Source organism: Sturnus vulgaris, chromosome 3 (genome assembly GCF_052056855.1).
Source record: "Sturnus vulgaris isolate bStuVul1 chromosome 3, bStuVul1.hap1, whole genome shotgun sequence".
Taxonomy (NCBI): domain Eukaryota; kingdom Metazoa; phylum Chordata; class Aves; order Passeriformes; family Sturnidae; genus Sturnus; species Sturnus vulgaris.
The window spans coordinates 86,363,436-86,390,683 of NC_142245.1; the positions used below are offsets into that span (position 1 = coordinate 86,363,436).

The 27,248-nt window shown below is 37.7% G+C and overlaps 1 protein-coding gene across 3 annotated transcripts in view; it reads right to left on the reverse strand.

Annotated features, from left to right (window-relative positions):
- The window catches only part of FAM135A (family with sequence similarity 135 member A), a 78,420-nt gene that overhangs the window by 39,531 nt on the left and 11,641 nt on the right, over positions 1-27,248 (reverse strand). For all 3 annotated transcript variants that reach the window (XR_015802669.1, XM_014870242.2, XM_014870244.2), the window contains exons 2-4: positions 24,360-24,439; positions 20,639-20,759; positions 793-872 (exon numbers count right to left, since the gene is read on the reverse strand). Coding sequence is in view for 2 of the 3 variants with exons in the window: in XM_014870242.2 (XP_014725728.2) it covers positions 793-872; positions 20,639-20,715 (157 nt within the window). In the remaining variant the exon portion in view is untranslated. The remainder of the gene's footprint in view (positions 1-792; positions 873-20,638; positions 20,760-24,359; positions 24,440-27,248) is intronic.

Here is a 27,248-nt window from a genome sequence, read left to right on the forward strand (position 1 = left end):
AAAATCCAGTTTCTACACTTTTCCTGTACTCAGAGCTACTTTCAAAATAGCCTCAAAAAAATCAAGTTTCAGTAACATCCTGTCACATTTTTTCAGACTGTATTAGGTTTTTCTTCCTTGAAATTCTTGTAATTCCACATAACATTTGAAAACTTTAATTAATTTTTTGCTTTTCACATTTTTATACCATGCTGAGCTATGACCTATACAGAATTAGGTGAGCCCTAATAGGTTTCTCTTGATTTAGTTTGCCTGGACATAAAAACCAAAAGTGAATGACAGGTTAAAAAAAGAAAAAAGATAAGGGAATTCTGTTGAGGAGGTTAAATCAATTTTCAAGTTTGCCACTAGAGAACAACAGAGTAAGTTTGAAAACTGCATCCTTTCAAAGTATTCCTATCAAAAAAAGAATGGGTTTCTCAACCTGTGTAAGAGACTGTATCTGAAATTTTCCACTGCTTTCAGATATCTACTTAGATCTGTCCTTGGTCATCTTAGCCTGAAACGTGGAGAAGACTGAGCAGAGCAGTGGAAAAAAACAGAAAACACTAATATAAAGGAATCACCATGTTTTGCTACCAGCAGAGGCAATCAGCAGATGAAAAACAGTAACACAAATTCTGTAATCAACTTTTAAGTCACGTTGTTAAGAACAAGATATATTTGCATTGTGTTAGTAACAAAATCAAAAACGTTTATGTATTAGTTATAAAAATATATGACAAAAAGTGCAATCCCTCAATTAGCAAGGCAAGATAATGATCTAATTTACTGAAAAGTTTTTGCACTTACCGTTTCCATGTAACAAGCTAGCTTCTAATATGTGTGGAATTCTTGGTGGAATTTTCATAGACACACGAATCTGGTAAAAGCTAAAGCAAAAGGCAATGATTTGCAACAGCTGTGTTACAGTACATCTCATTTACCATATACAGATATATTGACAAAGGCAAGAATGGACAATGGGAAAGAGAAACAGGTCAAAGAAATCTAAAAAGTTTAATACTGTCTTACTTGATCCTTTATTTTGTAATGTTTTATTTTTTTTAAATTAGTAACCAAAGCAGTAGCCAAACACGAATAAAAAGAAGTCCCAGCTGAGCACTAGTTTTTCCATACCCTGCAGAGTTGGGGCAAATGCTTGTAAAGACATGCAGCAAACTACACTGGAAAACTGGTATGAATGAAAAAAATCAGGATTATCACCTACGCTACAGTCAGAAGAATCTGCCATGTAGCACATCTACAGGACTGCTATAATCAGTTCTGACACTGAAGGAGGTGAAAATGCAGTTTGTAAAACTCCCCCCTTCAGGATCCCCTGAAAACACACCACTTACCAGACACTCCCTATATTGTTTGTGGCCACCAGCTATGCAAAAGTGCAAATAAAGGGTCACTCTAGGCAAAACATGACAGTATCTTTATGCTATCAAAGCCAGGAACTGCAGGCTTCAAGCTTAAAATTGAGAAACATCCCAGCACAAGTCTTTGGGGTCTCTACCCCATCTCTAAACCGTTTTTTATCTTATTTAGCTCCACACCATTTCCCACTTAGATTTTCACCGAAGAAATCCTAAGTGTCAGCAGACAGATTTTATGGAAGCCTTTACATAACACAAGCACCCACAAATACACATATTACACATTCTAACCATTTCATCCCATTTCAGATAATTTATTTTTGTTTGAGGACTTAGCTTCAGCTCCTCAGCTGATGTGACCTACCACACAGCTCCACAAACACAAAGACCAGTGAAAAGGAGGCAGCACAATCACAGGTACAGAGAGAAAGAAAAGCCCAGCTTTTTTGGCAGAAGCATGGTCCTAAAAGCCCTGAGAAGTACACATTTACCCTTCATATTTCACTCACAATGTACACCCAATCACAGTCAAGGTTTTCATCATCCTCAAAAGTCCAAATCCAAGCCCATCTATTTGTGGTTTTCTGATTTTGGCTTTTAACACTTCAACTGAAGCTCACCATCTGGGACTTCACTACAACTGATGTCGCTGTGTATTAGCCTAACAATCAGCCAGTGAAAAAACTCTTAATTTAATTCTTCCACAAAATTAAGAAGCCAGCTTTAGTCTTGTCAAAACTTATATATCAAAGAACAGAAATATAGTGAACCAGTAGCATTGTTAGAGATAAGAGATTAAGTGATTCCTACTTTTTAAAAATTGAGAAAAACTTAAACTATTGCAAGCTACTAGTTATATATTTCATTTTTGGAAATCCACAGGTCAAGCATGATTCCAAATTCACTTCCTAAGTGATTCATAAATAGTAAATTAATTCATTTTGTATTTGGTTAAAGAAATATAAATAAACATTAAGCTTTCACTGTTATCTTCTCCAAGAGTATAAAAAAATAAGAAGATTAAGAGTGCCCTTTCAACATTAACCCAGGGGGATGCAGTATAGTCCTTTTTTCTGGGTCAGATGAGACTTCCACATCCAATTAGTTACTCATTTCACCTGTACTGAAGAAACATGATACATGATAATGTACAATAGCCTCAGCAAGGAGATACTTTCCACCAGCCACAGCTTCACAGTGTCATTTTTAGATACACAGTAAACATTCAAGAGCCTGATGCCCTGCCACTACTAGCTGCATCTTCCCATGATCCTAATGACCAGCCTGTCATGGTAAAGCATACTGCTTGTTAATTCACGTATTAAAAGAATGTAAAATTATTGATACGGTTTACATGAAATATTTTGTTTCAGTTTTCTATTAAAACATCATATCTCAGTAATTTCAGAGATATGCCACACATTTTAATTCACCTTGGCTTTAGCCTACTAAACTGGGTCATTCTATTAGAATTTTAAAAATCCAAAATATGCATAATTCTCAGCCGATGTTTAGATGCATGTGACAACTCTGCAGAGCATAAATTTAACTCAGGATTAACAACTTTATCAAAAATGGATAGATTACTGAATAAGGACTGTAACAAGGACTGTAAAATGAAAGGCAAGGCAAAATAAAAACACTGAACAAAAAAAGGTGCAACGGGATATTCCCATTACTTAATCCAATAAGACTCATTCACCCTAGAGATACTATTAAGTGACTGTTTACAATTTGTGCCTCAAAGAAAACGATCAAGAGAATTGTTCATGCTTAAAATGTAATTTGTGAAACCAAAAGCCTGTTAGGACATCCTTCTTTTCTTATTATTATTTGCTTGCAATTAATCAAGAGTAGACCATTCTTTTTTCTGCAGTAAAGCCTTTACCTACCTGATATTTTTATTTGGTTTCATGGGGAGATGAAGTTGTCTTGTTTGCTTGTTTGAGGCAGGTGGCTTTGATTTTCAGCAGATTTATACTTTAAGCAGTTTAGAACATAAAACATTCATATGTTACTCTGAGTAATAGAACCTTGTAGGAGTTCAGCAAAGGGCAAATATGTAAATATTAATTCAAAATCTTATGTCTAGATAGATGACAAAATTATTTAACTGCACCAAGGTATTTAAATAAGAAAAGCAACCCCCTACACCATATTTACCTGAATTATTCACTGTCATTCATCTTTAAATGCTGTATATATTTAAGGATCTATCTGCAAATGAAGAGCTATTATATTGAAACAGGATACTTGATTCACAAAGGTATTATATTTGAAATCTGTAAATAAGGAAATACTTTTTTAAATTTATGATCTACAGTTCTCATTTGACAGTAAATTTTAAAAGTAATGTAAAAAAAAATGCATCAAGCTTCTTTTCTCCAAGCCCTGCCCTCATCATTTTGCCATCTTTAGTTCAACCCACTGACCAATTTGTGTTGCAATGTTTCCATTTCTATTAAAAACCAAACCAAAACCAAGTCACTTTAAATTTCCTGGCTGTATATAAACATTGTTTAGTTCTCATAGGACAACTGACTCATAAACCTGATCTATTGGGCCTACACATAACAATTCAGTATCAAGGACTTGTTACTCACCTATCACATTCAATTGTCCCAAATATCCTTAAAACACTCCATAAACAAGATCTGAATACAATCAGCTCTCCTCTGTCTCATGTATCAACTCTCCATTATCTAATGTAACGAGAGAATGAAGGTATCCTGAGTAGTGGAAAATCCCATATGATAACAATGCTACAGATCACACAACTGATGGTGCAGCAAATGTGCCCAAATCAATGAAGTAAACTCCAGCCTACCAATGCTTTCAAACCCCAGTCCAGCTTCTTCCAAACAGTAGAACACAGCAGATGTAATCACTCAGTTGCAGGCTTACCACTAGAACTTTTCAGACATAATAGTTCAGGTCCATTGGTGTGTCTATACTGAGCTGGTTTCCTTAAGCCCAGTGGAAGAAAGAACCCAGTACAAACATCTCAGAGCATGGCCCATGCTAAAGCAAAGCCAGTGAGACTCAGGTGTCCAACCTCAGTACAGCACACTTTATCACGCACCTCTGAGTCCCAGGAGCTTGACAGGGGAATAATCAAACTGATCTTGCACCAGTCTGGTTCCTTTTCAAGTCCTGATTCTGACAGCAACCTAGAAAAATGCTCTAGTGATGTCTAGAGACATGGGCTTCAGGTTCATGTAAAGATTATGTAAAGTGCTTCCAGAGCAGAAATACTAGAAAAAGAAAATAGCTCAAGCTTTGCAGTCAGCATTAAGATTCCAGAAAAGTACTCGGGTTCTTAAAAAACTCAACTATTCTATGCTTTATGTGAAGGTATTTGAAGAATAATTTGAAAAAAGTTGTTACAATCTGACCCTTAATCTCTGTTTTGACTGCATTACATGAAAAAAGCCATTTTCAGATTATTAGGGTTGATTTTTTTAGAAAACAAATCAGATCTATTTTGACAAAGATGCTTTAAAGCTACTCTGTTTTGAAGAGAAGAATCAATGGTATTCAGAAAGATGGTATACTGTAAGAATCACCCATAAAAACAGCAATATCCATCAGACTATCATTTGTGCCATTAGCTCAAGCAGAATAATTATGTATTTCACTAAACAGAGAACAAAACAACAGATATACCACCAAGAACTTTAATTTACAGTATGACAGAAAATGTACTAAAAAACTAATCATGAGCAAGAGCCTGATATGCATTAACTGTTAAATTACTCTGACAGATTATGCCATGATGTTTAGAATCAGCACCTGATAATTCAGCAAGATCCATTTAGGTGATCTTAGATGATACAGCTAGGGTTTGGCACTTTAAAGGGCTGGGCTGCAGTGACAGCTAAGGAAGTCAAGCTTGAACATAAATCACTGCAGGGAACATAGCTGGATGAAGGTCTGACCACAGCAAAAACAGATTTTGAATTAGTCTTTAGAACCATTTTTTCAAGAAAACGAGCCTCGCTACAGCTTGATGTTCATGGTATTGCTGTGATTTGAAGGACAGGCTCCAGAGGGAGCCTGAGTAAATGGAACTTGAAACAGTCTCAAGGATACTTAAGCATTGGAACAGATAAGCTATGGAATCTCCCCTTATGGAAGCTTTCAAGATGCGAGGGGACAGCGCTCCAAGCAACACGGTCTGTATCAAGTTCTGACCCTCCTTTCAGCAGGAGGAGGGTCAAAACTGTATGCATGCTACTATCCCTTCCAGCCTATGGAATCAGTCTATGATCCCAGAAGTTAAAGGAAACTTGAAAAACAGGATTCAGCAATTTCCAGCTGGATGACCGAAAGGCAATACAGTAAAAAGCACATATAGTTGAGAACTGGTACACAAAACAAGTTGCAGACACACCTATGAATAGAGCATATTCCAGCTCCTGGTTTTCCTAAGTCTGCACAGGAAAAGTCCTTCTCAACAGCTGATTTACTTGCTTCTCTGAAAGGCAGCATCTTTCACTTCCTATTAAATTTCAAATATCATTGACTTAGGAGAAAAAAAAAGATGACCTACAATACCACCTCTGAAAATTTCCAGCCCCTCCTTCTCTAAATGCTTACAGCATTTACCTTTACTTATCTTGGCCACAGACACAAGGTCTAGGATGAATACCAGATCTCTTGCTCTAGTTGCATTACTTTATCAAACAGTTTGATATCCATCCCCCAAAAGGTACCTTTGCTTTTGCTTCAATGTGGGAGATAGTCTAAATATCTGAGATGTCTACTGAGACAGCATTCAAGCAAAGCTGAAGTGGACAGCTTATAAATACCCAGGTGATTTCTGTCAAACCCAGTCTATGCAGTCATTCTTCAGTAAATACATGCACGTGTTTGTTTATGTAATTTGGTCCTCAATGCCATTACAGATGCAAATACGTAACCATATTACAATGTTCAAGGATATCTGGAGCTTAGTGTCCTTACTACAGACCTTGTAGGAAAAGGTGTTCTGAAATAAATAGCTAGAAATACTACTGTCCTGTAGGCAAAGGACATCTCTACTGTCCATCCTATATAAAGGATTAAATCTTGTTCATCAAGTTGTATTAAAATCTTGAAGATTCAAAAATCTGGCATGTGCCAGAAAATGCTTTCCCAGACGGACAACTGATATGTTTCTTTTTTTTATCTCCACCAGGGAGGAACTTCATTTAGATAGGCATAAGTAAGGGAGTTTTTACCACATTTTTGGAAAATGGTAATTTATCATTTGAGCAAGAAATGGGTTTATCAATAACTGGAATGTATTTTGCTACTGACAAAAATGTAAATGAACGAAGTAATAGTGATTTGACTGTTTAATGCTCCCACATGGAACTACAGGGAGTAATGCATGCAAATGCAGTCAAAGTACAATCGTTATCAAAATAAAAAAATCTCATGCATTAAAAAAGCATATGAGCATTTATGGCAATAGCTGCACAAGAATTTACTTGAAAAATCACTTAGTTTGTCAGCTAAAGAACATTCCAAGGCAAAGTGTACATTCTGAAAAAGCTTTATAACACACTTCATGGTTGCAGTAAAGCTTTTTTGCAGTTCCTCTTGCCCGGAAGTGTAAAGGCAGAAGCGTGTACAGCAGAGTCTGAGCTTTCCTCTTCTCTAAATCCCACTGCACACTTAAATGTGCTCAGTCACGTTAACAAGAGCAAGCACTGAATGTCGTGGACTGTAAAACTCACATGCACATTGGGTCACCTGCAGGGCAGATTCTAAATTTATCAGTTAACCAAATGGAAGAACAGCTGTGACTCTGTATATGCAAAATCTCAGGAGAGCTCTTGGCATCTACTGAGTGCAGGGCCTTATTAAAAACACACTCTCCACTGCAGACTGCCACTAAGACTTCTCCTTTTTCCAAGGTGAGCTGTGGCTCAGGCAAGTGCGGCTCATTTGGTGCAGGAGGAAACGGAGCTGGAGATAAAGCACTGCTTTGCAAATACAGAATGTGGCAGTGAAATGAGGACCTGCAAGGAAAACGGACAGAAGAGGGAGTCTCCAGAGGAATAGGCAGCTCTGGGGGCAGCACTTCTATGGAGACAGCATCAGACTGACCCTGGCAGAGCTGTGTCTTCTACAGATCAGACCTCTTCCCATGGAAGCAAACAGGCACTAACAGAAACTCCCACTGCAGTGACAGGTTGAGTCAGCAAAATACCAACCAAATAAAAATACCAAAGGATCCAACGATAAGAAAAAAGAAATTCCTTTATTTCTGTTCAACACCCTTCTGTTCTACAAGATAAGCCCCCTGCTACTGGAGAGACCCTACATCCCTAATTCTTTCATGGATTTATAAAAGAAAAATCTTGAAAGCAGTAAAAACATTTAGCATTTCACACGGTTACAAGCCAATATTGACAAATGCCAACATACTTTTCTATGCAATCTGAGTACACCTGTAATGTTTAAACATTCCATATGATTGGAAATACGATTTCCACATGATTTGGAAACACAAATACTCTATCTGAAACATTTCCCCAAATTTGCTAGATTATTTTAATAACCTCATAAGCACACTGTACGAAGGCAATCCAGGCAAAGAGGAAAATCAGAACAGAAGTAAAATAAGATGCAATGGAACAGAAATAAGAGAACAGAGAAAGAGAGAATAAAGTACAGACAGTAAAATGTTAATTATTGAAGCGTAAAATTAAAAACAGAATTGGTTAGACTTGTTCCTCACCAGGAGACATGCGCAGTCATCTATAAAAATTTAATCCCTTCAAACCCAGTTGGGGCCCACAGAATACCAAATGGACACCAAACTAGTTGCAGGGCTTATCTAGACAGAGAATTATTTAATACAAGTATAGAACACACAGAAAGATTCGTATCTTGCAATCACTTTGTAATAAGTACTTCTAATATGGACCAACATGAGATTACACTCTGCTATAATTGTGGGATTTATCTAAAAAACTTTAATTCAGACACTTGAGCAGCAGGAAAACTATCATGCCCTATGTTTAAAATCTTTTAGCAATCCCTTCAATGAAAAATCCATGTATTTCCCCGCTGACTTTTATTAAGATGTATAACACAATGGGAAAACTTAGATGAAATGGATAAGAGGTTCTCATTTATTTGAAAGTTTCCTTGAAAGTTAATTACTTTTTTGAAGTACCTCTCATGTCTAGAGCACACATTTCTGAAAATTAGTCTTATATATAAACAAAATAGTAATTAGACCAAAAGTTTGATGAGAATTATTTGGGAGACTAATACCTCAACTAAGTCACTACAGCTTGTTATGAAACAGGATTAAATACGTAAAACAGGAGAGAGAGGAAAATAAATGCAACTGGAGATTTTGCCTTATTATTACGAAAGCCTTTTCACCACGTTCTTTCTACAAGACACACTCAGGAAGAATTCCTGCAATGGTTATGAACATCTATTAAAAAACTTGAAAGGGGAACAGTCTCAAATAAGCATTGCTTGTTTAAAGAGACACAAACATGCCGTACTCAATGAGCTCTTATTTAATCAAAAGTATCTTAACTTATATTAGTCTATGTTTATAATTTTTGTTCCTCTTTATTTCTTATCCTTACTGAAGGGAAAAAGAAAGAAATTCTTACATCTTTAAAGTATGACAGTCCCATAAGGCTTATCTTCAGGAATAATGCTTTCTCATTTTCTCTTACAACAACTTTTCAACTCTATTTATTTAGCTTGAAAGTAGTTTTCATTTCACTTTTTGATTCAGCATACTAGCCTTGCAAATGATATATCACAATTGTTTGACCACTTTGTGGCTTGGAACTTTTCTGTTTTTTGAGGAGAAAAGTATGAGATGTTAGGTTTTCCTGGTATAAAGGGTCATAATCTTACAAGCTTCAGCCCTTGCAAACAGCCATCAGTTTTTACTAAGACATATCATAACATGTTAATTTTGAAATCAAAGTTTAGCAAACACAACAGATCGGAGACCAGAAGACAATTCATTTTCTGGCATTCACTAGTCTTTCAAATTTTGTAAGTTTTGAAGCTGTGCAATTCTGTTCCTTTCATCTGCCAGTAAACAAGTATACAAGCCTTACAATTCACTTTTTACCCTATTTTAATGAAGGCAATCTCTGTTTTAACAGCAAATAGCAAACATTTTAACTAGAGATGGAAAATCAGGTACCACAAAGAAAACTGTTGCAAAAAATCATGACGAAAGAGCCCACGTGAACTACCGAATCTTACGTAAGATGCATCAAAGAGGTACGTCATCACTTTCATCCCTTACCAACATCTTCATCTTTTCCCCTGCAGTAAGCTGACATTCAGCTTCAGCTGTTATGTAAGCTGAAAGTCACATTAGTTCCTGTCATTCAATTTTTAAAAATGAAACACTGTAGCTTCAAATATAACATACTGCTCTGAGATGTTATTAGCACACTAAGAAAGAAAAGTAATCTCTCAGATATAGAAGTGTCTACCTTTTTTCTTTCATGCAAGGCCCATTTTCATGATTCATTTAAATCACCTTAAGCCAGTACTGCCACAGGTAGAAGCATTTTGCAAATGCTCTACCAAAACCTCTTTTACATATTTTTGTCCCTCCTCAGATAAGTTTTGATGGTCCATCAACTGTACGGTAAAACAAACCAACATGCTCATCCACCTGGAAAGGGAAAAAAAGAAGCCAGCAGGGGCTATTGCAGATCACACAGCCAGGGAGAAACTGTTTCCTTCAGCGACATGACATAGGCTTAGGACAGGCTTAGCTAGTGGTGGGGCTCCATGCTCAGAAATAATGTGAAATTGTACTGCCACTTCCAGAAAATTATTTTTTCCCTCAACTTCAAGACTTTCAACTCCAAAAACACTGAGAAGCAGAACTGCTGGCTGCAGACTGGATTTATACATTTATTATTAACATAAATCTTAAGAAATACTCTCAGAGAATATTACCAGAACAATGTCACAAGCAAGTAATGAAAAGTTAGTAGCATAAGTTAAGACCTGTTTCTCTAAATTACGACGATCCTAAAAGCTTATGAATGTCAGAGAGTAAAGTGAGCATTTAAGATTGTAAAGCAAATCTCTCTTTCCCCTTCATACAAAAGAAGAGCTACTGTTCTTGAACAGACTTTTGGACATTATAGAGCCACCTCCTACAGCAACAGTATCTTCCATCTCCCAAGACCTACCCTACCCAGTACACTCACAAGAATTAAACTTCTGATGCCAGTTTAAATAAATGAAACAAATTACAGGAGAACAAACACACTAAGTAGCCAAATCCTTTTTTCTCTTGCCAGGTTCCACAAGCTAGATACCCTGAAGATACACAGTACCTGCTGAACCTGTTCAACAAGTTAAAAAAAATTAAGCAAGCAAAAAAAATTGTTTTTCAAAAGTGTACATTTTTCAAAAGCTTCTGTTTTGAGAAAACTGTAACAAGCACCGCAGAAAACCTCAAATGGTATCCAAAATATTTTGAAATCAATTTTATGTAGGAATGTATTCAAGCAAGGTAGAAAACAAATTGCTGAAGGGAAGGCATGCAAAAGTACTATGAGATGAAAACTGGGAAGAATATGATCAGGAAAAGATAAAAACTCCACAGAAGAACCACTAATCACAGTACTATGATTGAAGTACAGAGATGGTCATCAAGGTGATCATATAATTGACTTTCTACATACACTGAGGAGCCACAAACTTTTCATGCATCTAGGTACGTAACTCATTTTGTTCCCCTTATGAAGCTGACCTCCCAACACTGCTCCCTGTAAGCTGGGATCTGCAAAATCCACTGAAGAAGAATCTGAGTTCTCCTTGCAGAGTAGGAAGCTGAGGGTTTCTGCTGCTCTGGATGTCTTTTTATCGTCTCCTTCTTTCTTCTTTCAGAGCTGACCTACAGAAAGGGACTTGGCATTCTGGAGGTGATTAGGGGCCCTTTCTCTGCCAAGTACCAGAGCTGGATCTCTCTGACTTCTGCAATAATCTGATTCCTTCTCTGTGCCAGTCAAGCAAGCTGGTATCTGGGAAACCCCATCCTTCTTTATAGTTAGGGGATGTCAAAAACAATGTCTTGAAATTTAGGCTGTACTTTTACAATATAAGGACTTCTGCAAGAAATTAAGTTAAAGGAATTCTGTTTTCCCCTTTTCCTCTGTCCTGTCCTCCCAGGCACTCAACTCTTGCACCTGCAAGACATTTGGCACCTTTCTCAATTACACCAATGCACCACTTGTACAGCAGTTCTGGACACTGGTCAGATCCATCAGCTCAGCCAGCACAACCCATGGGGCAGGGCACTGCAGTGACACGAAGCTGTCAGCAACAAAGGAGGTGGAAACTGCAAACTGGCATTGCCAGGCAAGCTCTGTATCTCCACATGAGGGCTTAGGGAAATTCGAATTGACATACCTGACATCTGTCATAACTCTGTACCCTAGGGGCAGGGATGCCAACTGAGATGAATGCAAAGGTTCAGACAGAGGTTTTGTTTCAAAACATACGAATCTCTGGGCTGCTCTTATTGAGCAGATCATACTGACATAATGGCCTCTCCCATCCCAGAGACGTCTTCCTAACACAGAGCCTAGAACTTTTATGGACATTTCTCTCAGGACACAGTCCAGGGTTACAGTTAAACCAACCCAAAAGCTAGCTGGTGACAGAAGTAGGCATCTCATTCCTCCTGTGTACTTTATAGTCCTTCACCACTGACAGAATATCTGATGCTGATGTGGACCAGGGAGATTTAAAAAAATATAACCCAGAATGATTCTGGTTTTGCCAGTTTTTTTTCTGCTGGTTTACCATGCTGACCAGCCATAAGGTAGAACAGGAAGCACCAGATGCAGGATCACCCTACTCAGGCAGCTGCTATCCAAGAGATCTCCCTATCTGTAAGATCTATACATTAGCCCTGCGCTCCTGCCAGCTTAAGCAACTCTCTGACTACACTGCTGTCAAAAGCAAGCCCCTCCTAGTGATCTGACTGCAGAAGCAAACAAGGCAGGAGATAACTAGGCATATCACACCTTTTGGTAGATACATGCTCAGGCCAACTATAAACGCACAGGTGAGAATGCTATTTCACACTAGCTTTGGGCTCATGGAATCAACCGTGGCCATGCTGGGTATACTCTCTTACCCTCTCCCCCCATCAAAAAAATCCCGGTGCTCAGGCACAACCATCCACATCAAAGAAACATGCACAGATGAAAAATACTCTTTTTTCTCCCTAGTCCGATTACCTCCAATAACTTGGATGCTACTTCTTGCAGTAAAAATACATGAATATAGAAAATTATTAGCAGCAGAGGTCTCGATCACTTAATCTAAAGTATTCATAATATTTTGGAGAAAATATGAGACAATTTTTAAAGCAATTTTAAAACTTTGCAAACAAACAAAGGAAGTTATGTAAGCATAAGCATGAATATGATGGTCCAGTCTAGAGGGCCTCTAAGTATTTTGAGGTATTTTAAGCTTCTTCCCCCATCGCCAATGTGAGTCAGAATCTGGGAAAGGGTGAACAAGTGGAGTGGGGTGAAATAAGATTAAAAAAATGTTTAAAAATCTGATGAGTTACTTTATGTGGAATGCAGTAATTAGCAGGAGGCATAAGAAGTAAAAGAGGAAGAGATTTTGAAGCAAGCACCTGACTGAAGGCAGTGAGTCCGAGTCCGCATTTAGTGGTGGGACTGAGCCTGGTTCCCTATTCCAACAAAGCTATATATTGTCTGCAGTTTGTGATGATCCAGTAAAGTGCTTTTTGTGATTACAGATACAAGTATACATAAAGGTATTGTTAGCCTTTATGAGCAGCAAAAGAGGCACAAAAAGACACCATACCAGAAACTTCTGCTGTATAATGAGGCAGTCAAGACTTTGAAACACAGGATGAGCATCTTTCTCTCTCCCTTCCCTCAGATACCTATGGTTGGTAAACTAACTTAAAGAATCATATTTCTGCTGTAACTATTATGTGTATTAACCAAGCACACATAAATAAGGCAAAACACCTACGAATGACAGATTTTTCTGGGTGTTGATACTATCTCTATCTACAGAATCAGGTCTGAACTGCAAGACTATGCACAAGCTACAAGCTTCTGCTTGTAAGGGCGCTAACACCTGAAAGAATCTCAAAAGCAGCGATTTTAGTGACTAAATATGTATCCAATGCAAAGTTAAAACTGTTTCTGCTGTCACATGCCACTCCAGAATACTGAACTCAGTAAAACTCAATTTAGGAAAAGAAGGTGCATACTCAAGAAATCGTTAATATGATGCCTTCAACTAACACCTATGCCTATTCTACATTCATATTATACACAGCTGGTCGCTGTATGTTCTGCAGAATACAAGAATGGGTCTTCTCCAGACAAAATCCTTTTATATTCATTCCTGTCTTACAGTGTCATTTACTCCCTCACTAAACTAAACTCATTAATCATGTTTCTCCTGACAAACTTCATGGCAAGGCATTCTGAGGTACAATTGTTACTTTGCAGTGTGAAATGGCATCTGGTCTTACATACAAGACTCCTCTTTCTTCTTCTTTTGCATAAAGAAAGAATGAATTACAGACTCCCCAAAAGCAGTCTCAAAGGACAGCAATTTATGCCATATCACTGTCACATCAAAGAGCAGTGCCCTGTCAGGTCCAGAAAGGCAGCAAGATGGCATTACTGGGCATCTGAGCTCTTTATCTTTTTGTTCTTAAGAAATGGAATTTTGCCAAATTGAATGCCTGAAGGAGATGGGACACAATTAGACAGCTTTAATTCCGAGTTGAGAAAATGTTTTCCATTGCAAAATCATAATTTCAATTGCAAAAGTTGTAATTTTTAAAATGTCGAAAAGTACTGCTTAAGCATAAGAGATAAAATCTGAATAAAATTCAGGTGATTTAAAATTTGTACCTCATATCTGAGAAGTCTAGAAGATGCAATGAGTAACCATGAACATAACAAAACACTGAAATAATATTCTTGGAATATGGGGGGATGCAGGTTAAAAACCACGCCCTCAAGACAACTACAACCACCAACTCTTAGCTATACCTCTATGAATAACAACTGAAGAAAAAAGCATCTGTACAATCATCTTTATGGGTCAGAATATGTAGCTAAAAACTGCAGCATCAGGATCTCATTTAGTTTCTTAAGTTGGAGTAATCTTCTAGGGATCACCATGGAGAAGACCAAGGAGGAGGATTCAAAAGTAGGAGTCCAATTTACAGTGGCTCTAGGTGACCCTCCAGACAAACTTCCTTGTGTTACTGGAAGTCTCCTAATACAGGCCTTGCACTTCAGATAACTGAGAAGACAAGCAGAACAACCTCCCCATGTTTGCAGTTCCACTTGGTGTGCTTCAAAATAACTTTAATTTCTCAGCTAACTAAAAAGAAACAGCACTCAGTTTTCCACTGACTTTTCTAACCCCTATTTTCAACAAATGTAAGACTTCATATTTTAGAAGACAAGATTCTGTCTTAAACTGTAATTGCCCTTTGGGACCAGACCATGTCATTGGTGTCTCCGACGCCCTGAATCATGAGCTAATAGGATAATTGATGATACTAAGTTTCAACTTCTGTAGCAATGGCAATTTAACATAAAACTTCCTCACTGCTCATTCCCAGTCTTAAAATTTCTAGCTTCAGAGCAAGCAGGACCTGTGTGTGTGCATCCATTGATGAACTAGAAGTAGAAACTGATCCACTTAAAAAAAAAATCAAAACAACAAAAATGCCCCAAGACCAAACATATTTGCATAATTTTTCCAAGACAGACTATTCCCTTGAGTTTACTGCCTAGCCCTCCAAATCCTGTATAAACCTATTAATTTCTATTTGTATTATTTCTATGTCTATTTCTATCTGTATAATTTCTATTTGTATTACTGTAAAACCATAAGCTGAAGAACAGAGCTCATCTTACAGTTGTTAGACAAATTTGACAGGTTTCTTCTCTCTTTGTAAAGATGCATTACATTAAGTAAAGATCACAGTACAATACTTCAAAAGATAAGCTATCCTGTCAGAAGGCAATTCACAACAATTATTTCCAGAAAAAATATGTCATACAGAAACGTAGTTTGAAAGTAAAAGTATGTCTGAGCTGTATGAATTAAAAAGAAAATCAAACAGGTGAACTTGAATGTTCCTTGTCCATCAAGTTTGTTATTAGCTCATATGCTAGCAACACAAACCATTAGCAAGGGCTATTCCTCATTTATGGACAAAATCTTTTCATTTCTTCCAGTGCACATTTTAGAATTTCCTGTTAAAAATTTTAAAATTAATGTAGGCAACTCGCTGGATACAGAAAACAATACAACTTCTCATATACTGCATTATTTCTCATGACATATTACTGAGTAATCATAATAACATCCATTAAATTTCATACTCCGATTCAGTGGGATTTTTTAAAGCTACATTACGCAACCACATGTATGGAAGCAAAAAATGTCAATACTGCTCAGACATATCAGTAAGTATCTACACGTGGAAAAACATAAATCTATGGAACAGAAGAACTCATAAGGCTAAATTTTTCGTAGTCTCTGAAGCTTAAATTCCTTTGACTTTTAATAGGATTTAGGTTCACAAGCAACTTATGCTGTGATCTTACTAATAACCTTTCAGATATGATACATCTCCAAAAATATGTTTTAGGTTAGAATCTTCCAAAGTCTCTCTTGCATTAGGAAAGTATTTAGTATTATTCTTCCATCTGTTACCCAACAGTTAAAAGCAAAAAGACTTTAAAGAAGTGTGGTAGACTTACATTACTAATATAAGTTCTTCATGTGGTTTTACAAGAATCTTTTAACCCAAAACAAAATCAAATAATAGAAAACTAAGACACACTGAGCAGTAAATATGCAATAAAGAGCTACTTTTGATACTTTATTTTGCTTCCTCTCCTCATAGTTTATGTAACAACAAATTTACACTGCCAGAAAAAACATTAGGAAGTTGTTTTTCTGAAACCCACAATGAAACTGTACCTTAGAAATCAAAATGTTACCCTAAAAAAAAAGAAAAAAGGCAAAACACAGAGAAACATTACTATTTAAAGTATTCTAAATTCAGCTTTGGCCGGTTGTGTGCGCATACACAGAACTGACAAAGTAACAAAATATTAGTGACAAAGTAAGAACTTAATACTAGGATTGTAAGAATGCACAGAGATGGGAAAATGTAGAAGAAAGCTGTTTTCAAAGCAGATCTTGCAGCAATGCGTGCACTATGCTAAACTACTAGTTAAGTCCCTTCAGCTCATTAGATTTGCCATTTACAAACGAAAAAGCAATACACAGCACCAGGGAAATGAAAACCTCATCTTCTCACAAGTGAGGGTTACCAGGAGACTCTTCTCCCTACCCACAGAAAAGGTGTAACTGTCCCAAGTTAGACATCAGGATCCATCATCCCATGGTGGAACATGGGAACTTCAACTGAGCACTATGAAGCACTACGGAGTGCTTCAGTAATCAGCTGTTTGGAATCAGACATTTTGAACACATTTATATCTTAGTTCAGGACACATACAAAACATGTGTAAATGAGGGGGTAAGCAACCTGTTCTTACAGCAAAGTCTTTGAATTTGAACAGCTTTAAGATGAAGGAGAGTAGGCTTAGATGAGATTAGGAAAAAATTATTTTAGTCAGAGAGTGATGAGGCACTGCAACAGGCTGCCCAGAGAAGCTGCAATCACCCCAGCCCTGGAAGTGTTCAAGGCCAGGTTGGATGGGGCTCGAACCTGGTCCAATGGAAGGTGCCTCCCCCATGGCAGGAGGGTTGGAACTGGATGATCGATAATGCCCCTTCCAACCCAAGTCATTCTATGATTCTATGCAAAGATTGCTGAGACTGCTGACCCAGTATCAGTCCATGGGAGGTGCCACTGGTCTCCAGCCTTAAGCTGGACTTAGCACCACTGACCACAACTCTTTGAGCCAAATCATCCAATTTTCCACTCACCTCACTCTCCACTTCTGCAGTCAAGCTATGTTATATTTCCTTTGTTTTTGTAGATCGGTACTATAGAGCCCACACCTCACTGGAACTTTTATGAGCCAAGTTGACAAAACAGCCTGAAACTTCACTGTCTCAGACTATTATTCTCACAGGTCCCAATCAAATACATTTCTTTAATTCATTTTGTCACACAAAATTGTGTTCAAATTCACACATTGTTTGGGTTGTTTTGGCACTGTTTGGGCAAAAATTCCTATCATCACATCTCACTAGCTCAAAACAAAAATTGTGTGAAGTCTTAGTTGAATGTAATAACAGATAAAAATAAACCAATGGAGCCATCTGTAACAAGCTGAGTTTAAAGCAAATGGCACAGTTATAAGAAAACATAAGAAAATAGCTATATTTGGATACATAAGACAAATATTCTGTTACAATGAAGTGTCTGCACTGTCTGTTACCCCTTCTCAGAATAGTAACAATTATCTAAAAGTAAAGAAAATAGTCTGCTTTAGACGGTCACTTCGGAGAATAATATAGTTTTGACCCATTATATAAATATGATCTTGAGTAAAATACTGTGAGAAATTTTGGCTCAGTCTGCGCAATTTAGATCAGTTTAGATCAAGAGAGTGGTTTTGAGGCACTTTTTCCAGTGACCCCAGTTTGCTGCATGCTGGTTCAGTTCACTGAGAGTTTTCCAGTCACAGAATCTAGATGTTTCCTAAGGAGGCTGAACTACTCTGATTTACCTGTACAAAATGCACTTCAACCCCTGGGGGCACAAAAAGGTCTGAACCAACTACTGATACAAGCAACTTCAAATTGCACTCGTGATACAAAACATCTGGTCCAGAAGATGAGGCTAAAATCTAGTCTGAAGTAACCCTGGAACCACACAGATGTAGGGACAACAATGCTGCTTTTAGTAATTCATTCCTTAAATACCAAATTCAATTGTTAGTGTAAACACAATCATAAGTGCTTCTGGCAACTGCAGTGCCACTACAGATACAGATCCAAGAAAATATGATACAGTGGGAGGCAAGAATTGGCAGATTTCTTCAAATACTTATAAAAAGCAGGAAAAGAGTAAAATAGGTTTGACTGCATATTAGGTTATGTGGACTCCACTGAAGAGGAAGAGGGGAATGTGCCACAAATTCAATGATTGGCTCAGGTCAGCTCATATTTAATAAAAGGGACAAGACTGACATCATAAGGGTGAACTTTCAGACTGATAGAGTGATTCAAAACACAAGACAAAGCTGTAAAGAAAAACAACTAAAACTGATCAGAAGGAAATTTAGGCTGGGAATGATGGCATCTCCAGGAATCCAATGAGGGAGAATCTGGACTAACTATGCAAACAAATACTTTGGATAAAAATCTACTAAGTTTTAAGAAGGAACTTGATGTGATTACTTGCAATAGCTGATATTTTATTCTACATAGTTCAGAAGGTCATTATGTTTCTCTAACTCCATGAGACAAGCAAGCCATGCTTGGAAGGCTTGAATGCACACAATACAATCAATTCTGTACTTGATTTTGGTGAGACAAACCATGCTAAACACAGTGGTAACCAAAAAATAGGAGGCTACCAATGAAACTAAAGATTTCCTTTTCTGCTCATTCCATCCCTTATCCAACAGCTCCTCCAGCAACAGAAGTATTACATCCTGTCTCAAATAAACACAAAGACAGTTTCCTAGAAAAATACTGGAACCTACCCAAATTGAATTTATTGCAATAGCCACATTTCTCGCTCTGTCAAATTATTTGGGAAATTCTCTCTTCTTCCTGACATTAATTTCTACAGGAATGTGCCCAGAGTTAAAGGTTCAGCTTGAAACCAGAGAAGTCGTTTCTCCTCACATCACTTTTCTCATTATGTCAGCATTCCACCTCTCTGAACTTGCCCTGTGAATTTACTGCTTTTTAGCTTACTGCAAGAGTAAGCTAAAAAGAAAAATGCCAGGTAAAGCACTGGTAATTATATTGCTGTGCTTTGTTTCTCAACTACTTTTCTGAGGAACAATTTGAATTGTAAGGTTAAGACAACCCAAACACTTTCTTCTCTTCAGGTTCTCTATTAGAATAAATGTGCTGCAATGTTCTACCCTCTCCTTCCCCGCTGATTTCAGAGATTAAAAAAGACTACAGTTCAAAAGATTGTGCTTTTTTGTTGAAATAATTAGAATACTCTCAGTGTTTTCCCAGACCTCTTAAGCCTTCCTTAATCCTTTTCTTCCAATGTAGAGAGAAATTACAATTTTCCCTAAAAAGGGGACAGTTGGTTGTACATACTTTGACTGCATATAGTAGCAAACATAATGGGTCATCACTTGTGTAAAAAAAAACAACCCTAACTGTACTGAAAACAATACTCGCATACACACATGCCTGTCTTGAACTAAGACAAGGCAAAAAACATGAATGTATTTTCTTATCACTAAAATGTTTCTGAGCAAAGTTACTCTACAATGTTTTGGAAAAAGCTGCTATCATAAATCAACACTGATACACCCTGTTCCATCTCTGCAAACACTAACACGGCCTAGACTCCAACGTGCATTTTTACTGTAGTCTACTTGAGGACTGACAGAAAGCTAATGTACCACAACACTAAAGGACCAATAATCTTTAATAGCTCCAAAATAAGCTGCAAAGGATTATTTCCTGCATAGCCATGGGAAACAAGGACCTTAGAAAGTAATCTAGGACAATCACATAATATCAAATGAAAAGAATGTGAAAAAGACTTCTACAGAGATAAGGTGGAGTAAGAGGAGGTCAGGAGAGCCTAAAGAGGCAGCATGGAGTCCTGTGGCACAGCACAATGAGAAGAGGGAGGCTGGTGAAATTCTCCACTGCCAAACTGATAAATGAGTAGGTTAATTGGGGCAAGAGCGTTTTTAAAATATTGAAGAGAAACACGTATCATATTTCAAACAAAAGGGATTACAGAAATTAAGACATACAAGTGTAAAGGCCTGGGCAAGAATAAAATGTACTTTCCATATCTACAGGTTTTCCCTCATCTCCAATTAGACAAAACCACTGTATTACAACTTAGGTTTTAAGAAAAAATATTTTAATATTTAATTTTAAATCCTATAAAGAATATGACTTTCCAATACAGAATTTTAAAAATTCAAATCACTATAAAAATAGTCAGTAACACATGAAGCAACACTACATGACAGAGTATCCATTAAGGTCTTTCCAACATTAGCTATCCAATCGAGTAAAGCTTGAAAGAACATGCTACCTACCCTCTTTGAAACAAATCCACATTGAAGAATTTGTGGAGCTCCACGGAGAATTCTACCAGAGCCTGAACTTCACTCATGTTTATGAGGATGAAAAAGTCAAAACTTGTCAGCGCCTTAGTTACTGAAAACAAAGAGAAAACAAACTGTTTAGAACACAAGCTGGGGATAACGCCCATCTGGCCCTAAAAAGGACAATGCTTACACACAGTTTTGCACAGCTTCCTTAAATATGCAGGCCCTGAGGTAAACAAGAATATAGGATGTACCCAATCCAGCTCACAGTAACTTCTACCTTTCTTGTGGAGGAATCAAGTGTTATCAGAGAAGCATCACAACACATCATCAGCATAATACAATCCTGGCACTTAGTGATACCTGCACACTGCAGCTCTGTTCTGGTTCTTGGCTGGAGAGGGAAAAGTACTCTCTGACAAGGAGAAAAAGAGCATGGGCTGCTTCCAGTTCTTGTTGGTGCAGAATGACCATGCAGGTAGTAGACCCTCAACTCTGGCACGAGGACAGCAACAGCTGAATTACAGTGTAGCCAAACAGTAAAGAAAGTGCCTGACCAGGTCATGTAAGGCTTTAGACTGAGAGATTCCAGGGGAAGGCAGGAGTTAAGGAATGCAACATGCCTATTTTCAGCCAATTTTTTTTGTAGTAAAGTGATAATTCTCACTGTCATCTTCACAGCCACAGACGAGCAAGTTCCTGCTAATTTACAACTGCCTGCTGATACCTAAATTAAAATCCTACAGATTTTACTAAGTTCTTCTAGTTTTCCTTCAACACTATCAACTAGATTAATGAAACAGACTACACTTTCTCCAAACACTTGTCTTCAAGCTTCCCAGTTTCTACAAGTACTGTCTGGTTTGAGGACTACGCAAACAAAAAAACTTGAGCAGGCTGTACTTTATGCACATTAGTCAATTTTTCTGGCTCTGATATAGAAGCAGTAGACATTGTCTGGCCCTCAAATGGATTAGGGATTTTTTTGTCTCTAAAATTTTGAACATGCTTTTGGGTGTTTGTGCAGTAGCAGGCAGTATTGAGGCTGAAACAGAGGAGGTGGCAAAAAAAGTCATGACTGCAGCAAGTATTAGTCAGCTGAAAGCAAAGTTACCTTTAGGGGCACAAGCTCTAGCCTACCAACTAAATTGTCTTAGAATATGACTCAAGATAAGATTTCCCTTTCTCTACTCAGTCTAGAGGAGTTGAAAGACTCCAAGCACTGTAACACAGGTGTAGATTTTAAACTCTAAACAAGACATTAATTCTGACCTTGGTTTAACAGCCAATACAAGGACTCTGAATGCATTTTGCAAAAACATGGGAACAGTACATTACTGACGTAACAGGGGACAGGGAAAGAGGAATTCTGCTGCATTAGGACAACATGAAGAACCCGGATCAAGTTCTTACCATAAGATCAAAACTACAGCATCTAAATGATGCTATTAACCCAGCTTGTCTAAAAAATCTTGTCATCATTCGAATTTCAAAGGACTTCAAGAGACTAATGATGCCACAAGTTTGCCACATTTTTGCTAGAGTTTGTAGTGTTAAGACTGGCAGTGACAACCTACAGGGCTTTGCAGCAATTCCCTCTTCCCCTGTTTTGTCTATAGCGTAATATAGGGATGTCCTCTGTGGTCTTTAAAGCCAGAATCAAAGTTTCCATACTGTAATTCTCTAGGGCTGCAATACTGCATTATCACATGGGCATCATCTACCAAAATGCACGTGTATCTTCTGCAAAGGAAACCTGACCTGCCATAGAGCAGAGATCCAGAGATCCTAGACCCATTGTGACCTTTGGCTGCTGGGCAACAAACCCTGCGCACTATGCATGAAACTGTCCAGTACCTCAGAAGGAAGCCACTTTACAGCACTCAAGGAAAAGCAAAAGGATAAAGTGAAGATGCCAGCTTGCATTTTGACAAAACTACATTCTCAAGAGAGGAAGACATGACAAGGCTCCCTGGCTTCCCAGCACAATGAGCGGGGCCAACTCCCTGAACACTTTGCCTCCATTAAGTGAAGACTGTTCCTCTGTTGCCGTTGGGCCATGATCAAGGTCCCTCAGCAGGAAAACCCAGAACAATCCAGAAACAGTCCAATTAGGTAAGCTCAAAGGTTCATTTTCTGAATTAGTTAATTCAACAAAAAATACTTAAGAGTCACATCTTGCATGACTGCCAAAAGGGCTGTCCAGTGAACTTGTGGTGTTCCTACTGTGCGTGATATGGCTCTAGCTGGAGCCACTCCCTCCCTTCCTTCTCTATCTAGCTTACTTAGCACTCCCAGCCAGTCCACTAAAAATTGCCTGGCAGGCAATTTTTCCCTGCAGACTGAGCACAGGGTCCAGCAACCACAGGCCTGCATGACACAACACGGTGCATTTTAATCCAGTAACACAGCTCTTGCTCAACTACAAACAGTATTTGGAAAAACTGTGTCTATGCCTTGCTCCAGTACCAGCTGCAAAACCAGTAAATACTGTGGCACAATTCACAGAACAGCACATCCAGCAAGCAGTGCTGTACCACAGGTACCCAGCACTGAGACCATTGAGAATACCTTTTTTGTTGAGAATCAGCTTGTTCCACGTGCACCTTGAACTGGAAGAAGGGGAGCATTCACTGCCCTGGGCTGACATAAACCACATCACTACTTTTCTGCCAAAGTCTTTCATAGCAGTGCAAAAGAAAATAGCTAGTACAGAACAGTTATAGTTCTGTGAAATATGTATTATAAAGTGTTATGCAGTGACTAAATATTTTAAAGTAGAGACTCAGTTTGGACAATGTCTTAAGCTTGTATATTAATCATACAAAAGCAAAAAAATTAAACTCATATAGAGGTATTTGTTGTATAGATTCCTATCAAATTTACAGTTGCACTTCACAAACTTCATCTACAACAAAAGTCCACAACTAATTTTAATACTTAATGAGTTTAGTGTTGCATTTTAAAGCACATCATTAGCATTTGGAAACCAAGATACTAAACTGCATTAAGAAACAAAAGAATCCTTCAGTAGGAGCTCTCTCTGTGAGAAATGGAGAATAATGCAGAATATAAACCCATATCAGAAGGTGTGACAATAAATGACAATTGTTTAATACACAAATTAGAATAGGGGGGTTCTAAACTTTTGGTAGTTACTTAACTTCTATAATCAAAACAGCATTTCAATATTCAAAACTATTTAGAGCACTGAGACTTAACATCTCCAATAGTTAAAATGTCAGTTAAAGTCACTTGATCCTACACTAAGGGCTAAACCTTTCCTTCATACTTCTGAGGGTTTACTTATTTTCCTAAGTTGGAAAATCTATATATATCCTGGCTGGTCCATGCTGTCCCCACATCCCTTCACCACTTCTTTGGTTATCCAAACTAATCTTTCCTGAGGCCACAATACAAAGTGGATCACAGGATAACATATTTTTAAGGTTTGTCTGAAGGAAAAAAAAAAGATGTTTCTTTAGTTTCTTGTTTGTTTTTTTCCCTAAATCGAACATTTTAGCACTACTTTACAGCAGCTGCATCAGAGCACCTGAGAGTGAACTGAAAATACAGAAACCTCCTAAACCAGCTTTGTTTTCAGAAAAATGATTGTGCAACACTGTCATTAATCTAGCTATTTGCACTGGGAACTGCAAAACAACACTGAGAAACAAAACTGCAAAAAGTCATTGAAAGGATGTCTTACCTGCACTGGTAAATATTCCATTTTAGTATGTCAATCAACGAGTCTTCCAGTTCTCTGCTGTCAGAAACATACTGCTCGAACTAAAAAACAAGCAAACAAACAAACGTTTTACTAAGAGCAACATCTCTAGAATGTTTTAGTACTTATGTACTTCGTTCTCTTTTCCTGCATTCTAATAATAACCTTTATCATGACCTCTCCAACAATCACATAAGAACAGCCTACCAGCATTCTCCAGTCTGACCTTGGGTCCTGCACTGCAGTTTCAGCTCTCCTGAAGTGTAGCAGTCCGATATGTATTTTTACAAAATAAATTTAAAAATACAAATTCTCATGAAGCCAATGCTCTGGCAAAGCTCACATTATTGTGTCCAGCCAAACTATCCCTGTCTTCAGCAAGGAATTGTAAGCTCTCAGAGGACTCTGGTACACCCCCAGCCACCCCACAGCCTCCCAAACTTTCAGAGAGACTCTCAGCTCACCAGCAGCCACACAGCCATGAAGAGGTAGGAGGATATTCTGGCCTGAGTCATCAAATACAGCTCAAGCCCCCACGCAGCTTTACATAGTTACCAGGGAGGAGACAACTTATAAGAACAGGTCTGATGAGATTCTCCTGGTTAATCTTATGTCCCTTCTTCACAGGAGCCAAAATTCAGGGGACAAGGAGAGGAGCTTTAGACCATGAACCCATTTTCTTAGAGCAAACACTGCAGGTAGGTCAATACCACCTAATATTCTGAAACTCTCCCTGGAGCTCCTGATAAACCACCACCTTAAAACTGTTTATTAAGAATCAGTTTATCTCTCCTGCACTCTGAAACCATGAGGGTACTTAAAAATACAATTTAAAAAAAAAGCAAAATCTCTTTATCTGATGACCTTTAGATTTCAAAGACATAGAAAAGAGAACACTTAGTTCTACCCTCTTAAAGGAACTTTGCATCATTCTGTATGTATATTTCAGAGAAATACAAACACAAAATCTATCACAGCTTGTGAAGACAAGCTGTAAAACTAAACTGGTTTTGCCTTAGCTTCAGAGGGAAGAAAACGGAGTAAGTAGAACATAAAAAACCCCACTATCTAGACTTTTTAGAAACAGATTTCATTTGTGCATGTCATGTTGGTTTGATACCACAAATTTTCAATAACAACCCAGTAAAATCCTGATGTCATAATGCCACATAAATATGGCACCAACATTTATTACATTTAACACCGTATTACAGCCTGTACCATACCAGTTGTCTTTTAAAGAGGACTGAGTTCTTTTTTTGAAAGAGAGAAAAAAACATGCAAAATTCAGAGGAACTGAATTTTTTCTAGCCTTAGATTTAGTATTTTATATTCAGTGGAAATAAAAAGTAAAATTAAAGAATCTACAAATGAAAATAAAACAAAGCAGTCATTTTGCTCCAGTCCGTTGCTAGCTGTTCATTTAACACTCAAGTAGTATTTTTCTTCAAAGTTGCTGCAGGAGCCTTGTACACCTCCTTCCCGGAGCTTTTTTACTGGTCCTCTTTCTCCTGCATGCTCAGAGATCCAGCACTTGCCAACACAAATTCAGCCACCAACTATCTCTGTGCTGATGACTCACAGGTTTGTCCCCCCACCTGAGAACTGCTTTCAATTCCAATTTTAGCTGTTTCTTGGACACTGCCTTCAGCTCAAACTCAGTGTGGTGAAAACAAAGTTCTTGACCTGACCAACAAGGCTATTCCTAATGCCTACTTTCTGAGTGTGCATACTAGCACAATCTGGCTGGAAAACTAGACAATGTTTTTCATTTAGTTTTTTCTGTGTTCTCATAGACTTTGGCAAGACAATACAGAAAACGTGCCAAATTTTTCTGCATGCGATTAGAAATATGTCCCATCTATCCATACAGCCAAAACTCATCTAAGCTAATATCCTTTTATTTTAATTACTGTGAGGGTGAAAAAGCCCTGAATGTATTAGTTCAGCGTGGTGCTGCAAAGAACCAGTCTGTTATTTTGATCATTCCACCTCTCTCTGCATTCCCTGCAGAGAGAGCCTGGACTACCGCAAGCATAACTCCCCTGTCCTTTGAAATCCTTTCACAGCTGTGCAGCACTCGATATCACAGTGTTCTGGTTGAGACTAGAGCTTCCCAGCACTAGAAATAAACCCTACTTCTCCATAATTAAAAAGGTGAGAGCGCAGAAAAGAAATGGTAGTTGAATTTTGGATTGCATAATCATCACGTGTCATAAAACAAGCAAGCAAACAAACAAAACCCTAATGTGGAAATAACTAGAATACTTTATTCAATTCATTATCCAAATTTTAAAAAGACATGACCACCACTAGAAAAATACTTCAAAACATACTATTTTATATCAGGATTTCCTAATTAACTTTTTAAAAGCTTCACAGTTATAATAATTATGTTAAATAAATAACTACACCTATAGTTAAACAACGACCTAATTGTCATGGGCTCAGGGAGAAACTCAACTATTACAATTTTCTTCACACTTGGCTCTCTAAGTCTAGACTACTTCCCAGCCAACCACAAAGTTTGAGTCTAACAAAGCTAATGCAAGATACCTATGACATTTTAATGGGCTAGATAAACAACCAAATTAATCAGGCATTAAAATTCTAGTTTTCATACTTTTTGCTTTAAATTTAGCACCAATATCTCATCCCCTATGCAGAACACTGATAAAAACAACATACTCACTACTTTGAGCTGACAACTTGATTATTCCCACTGAGCACAGAAGTCATTAAAGATGTTGCATTTATTTCTTTTCTTCTCCTCTATTAATAGATCATACATGTGATACAATAATTCATCTTGAATGCTTATTAGGCTTATTCCTTTCTATCCTTGCATTGGTCTTTGTCTGTTTGACAAAT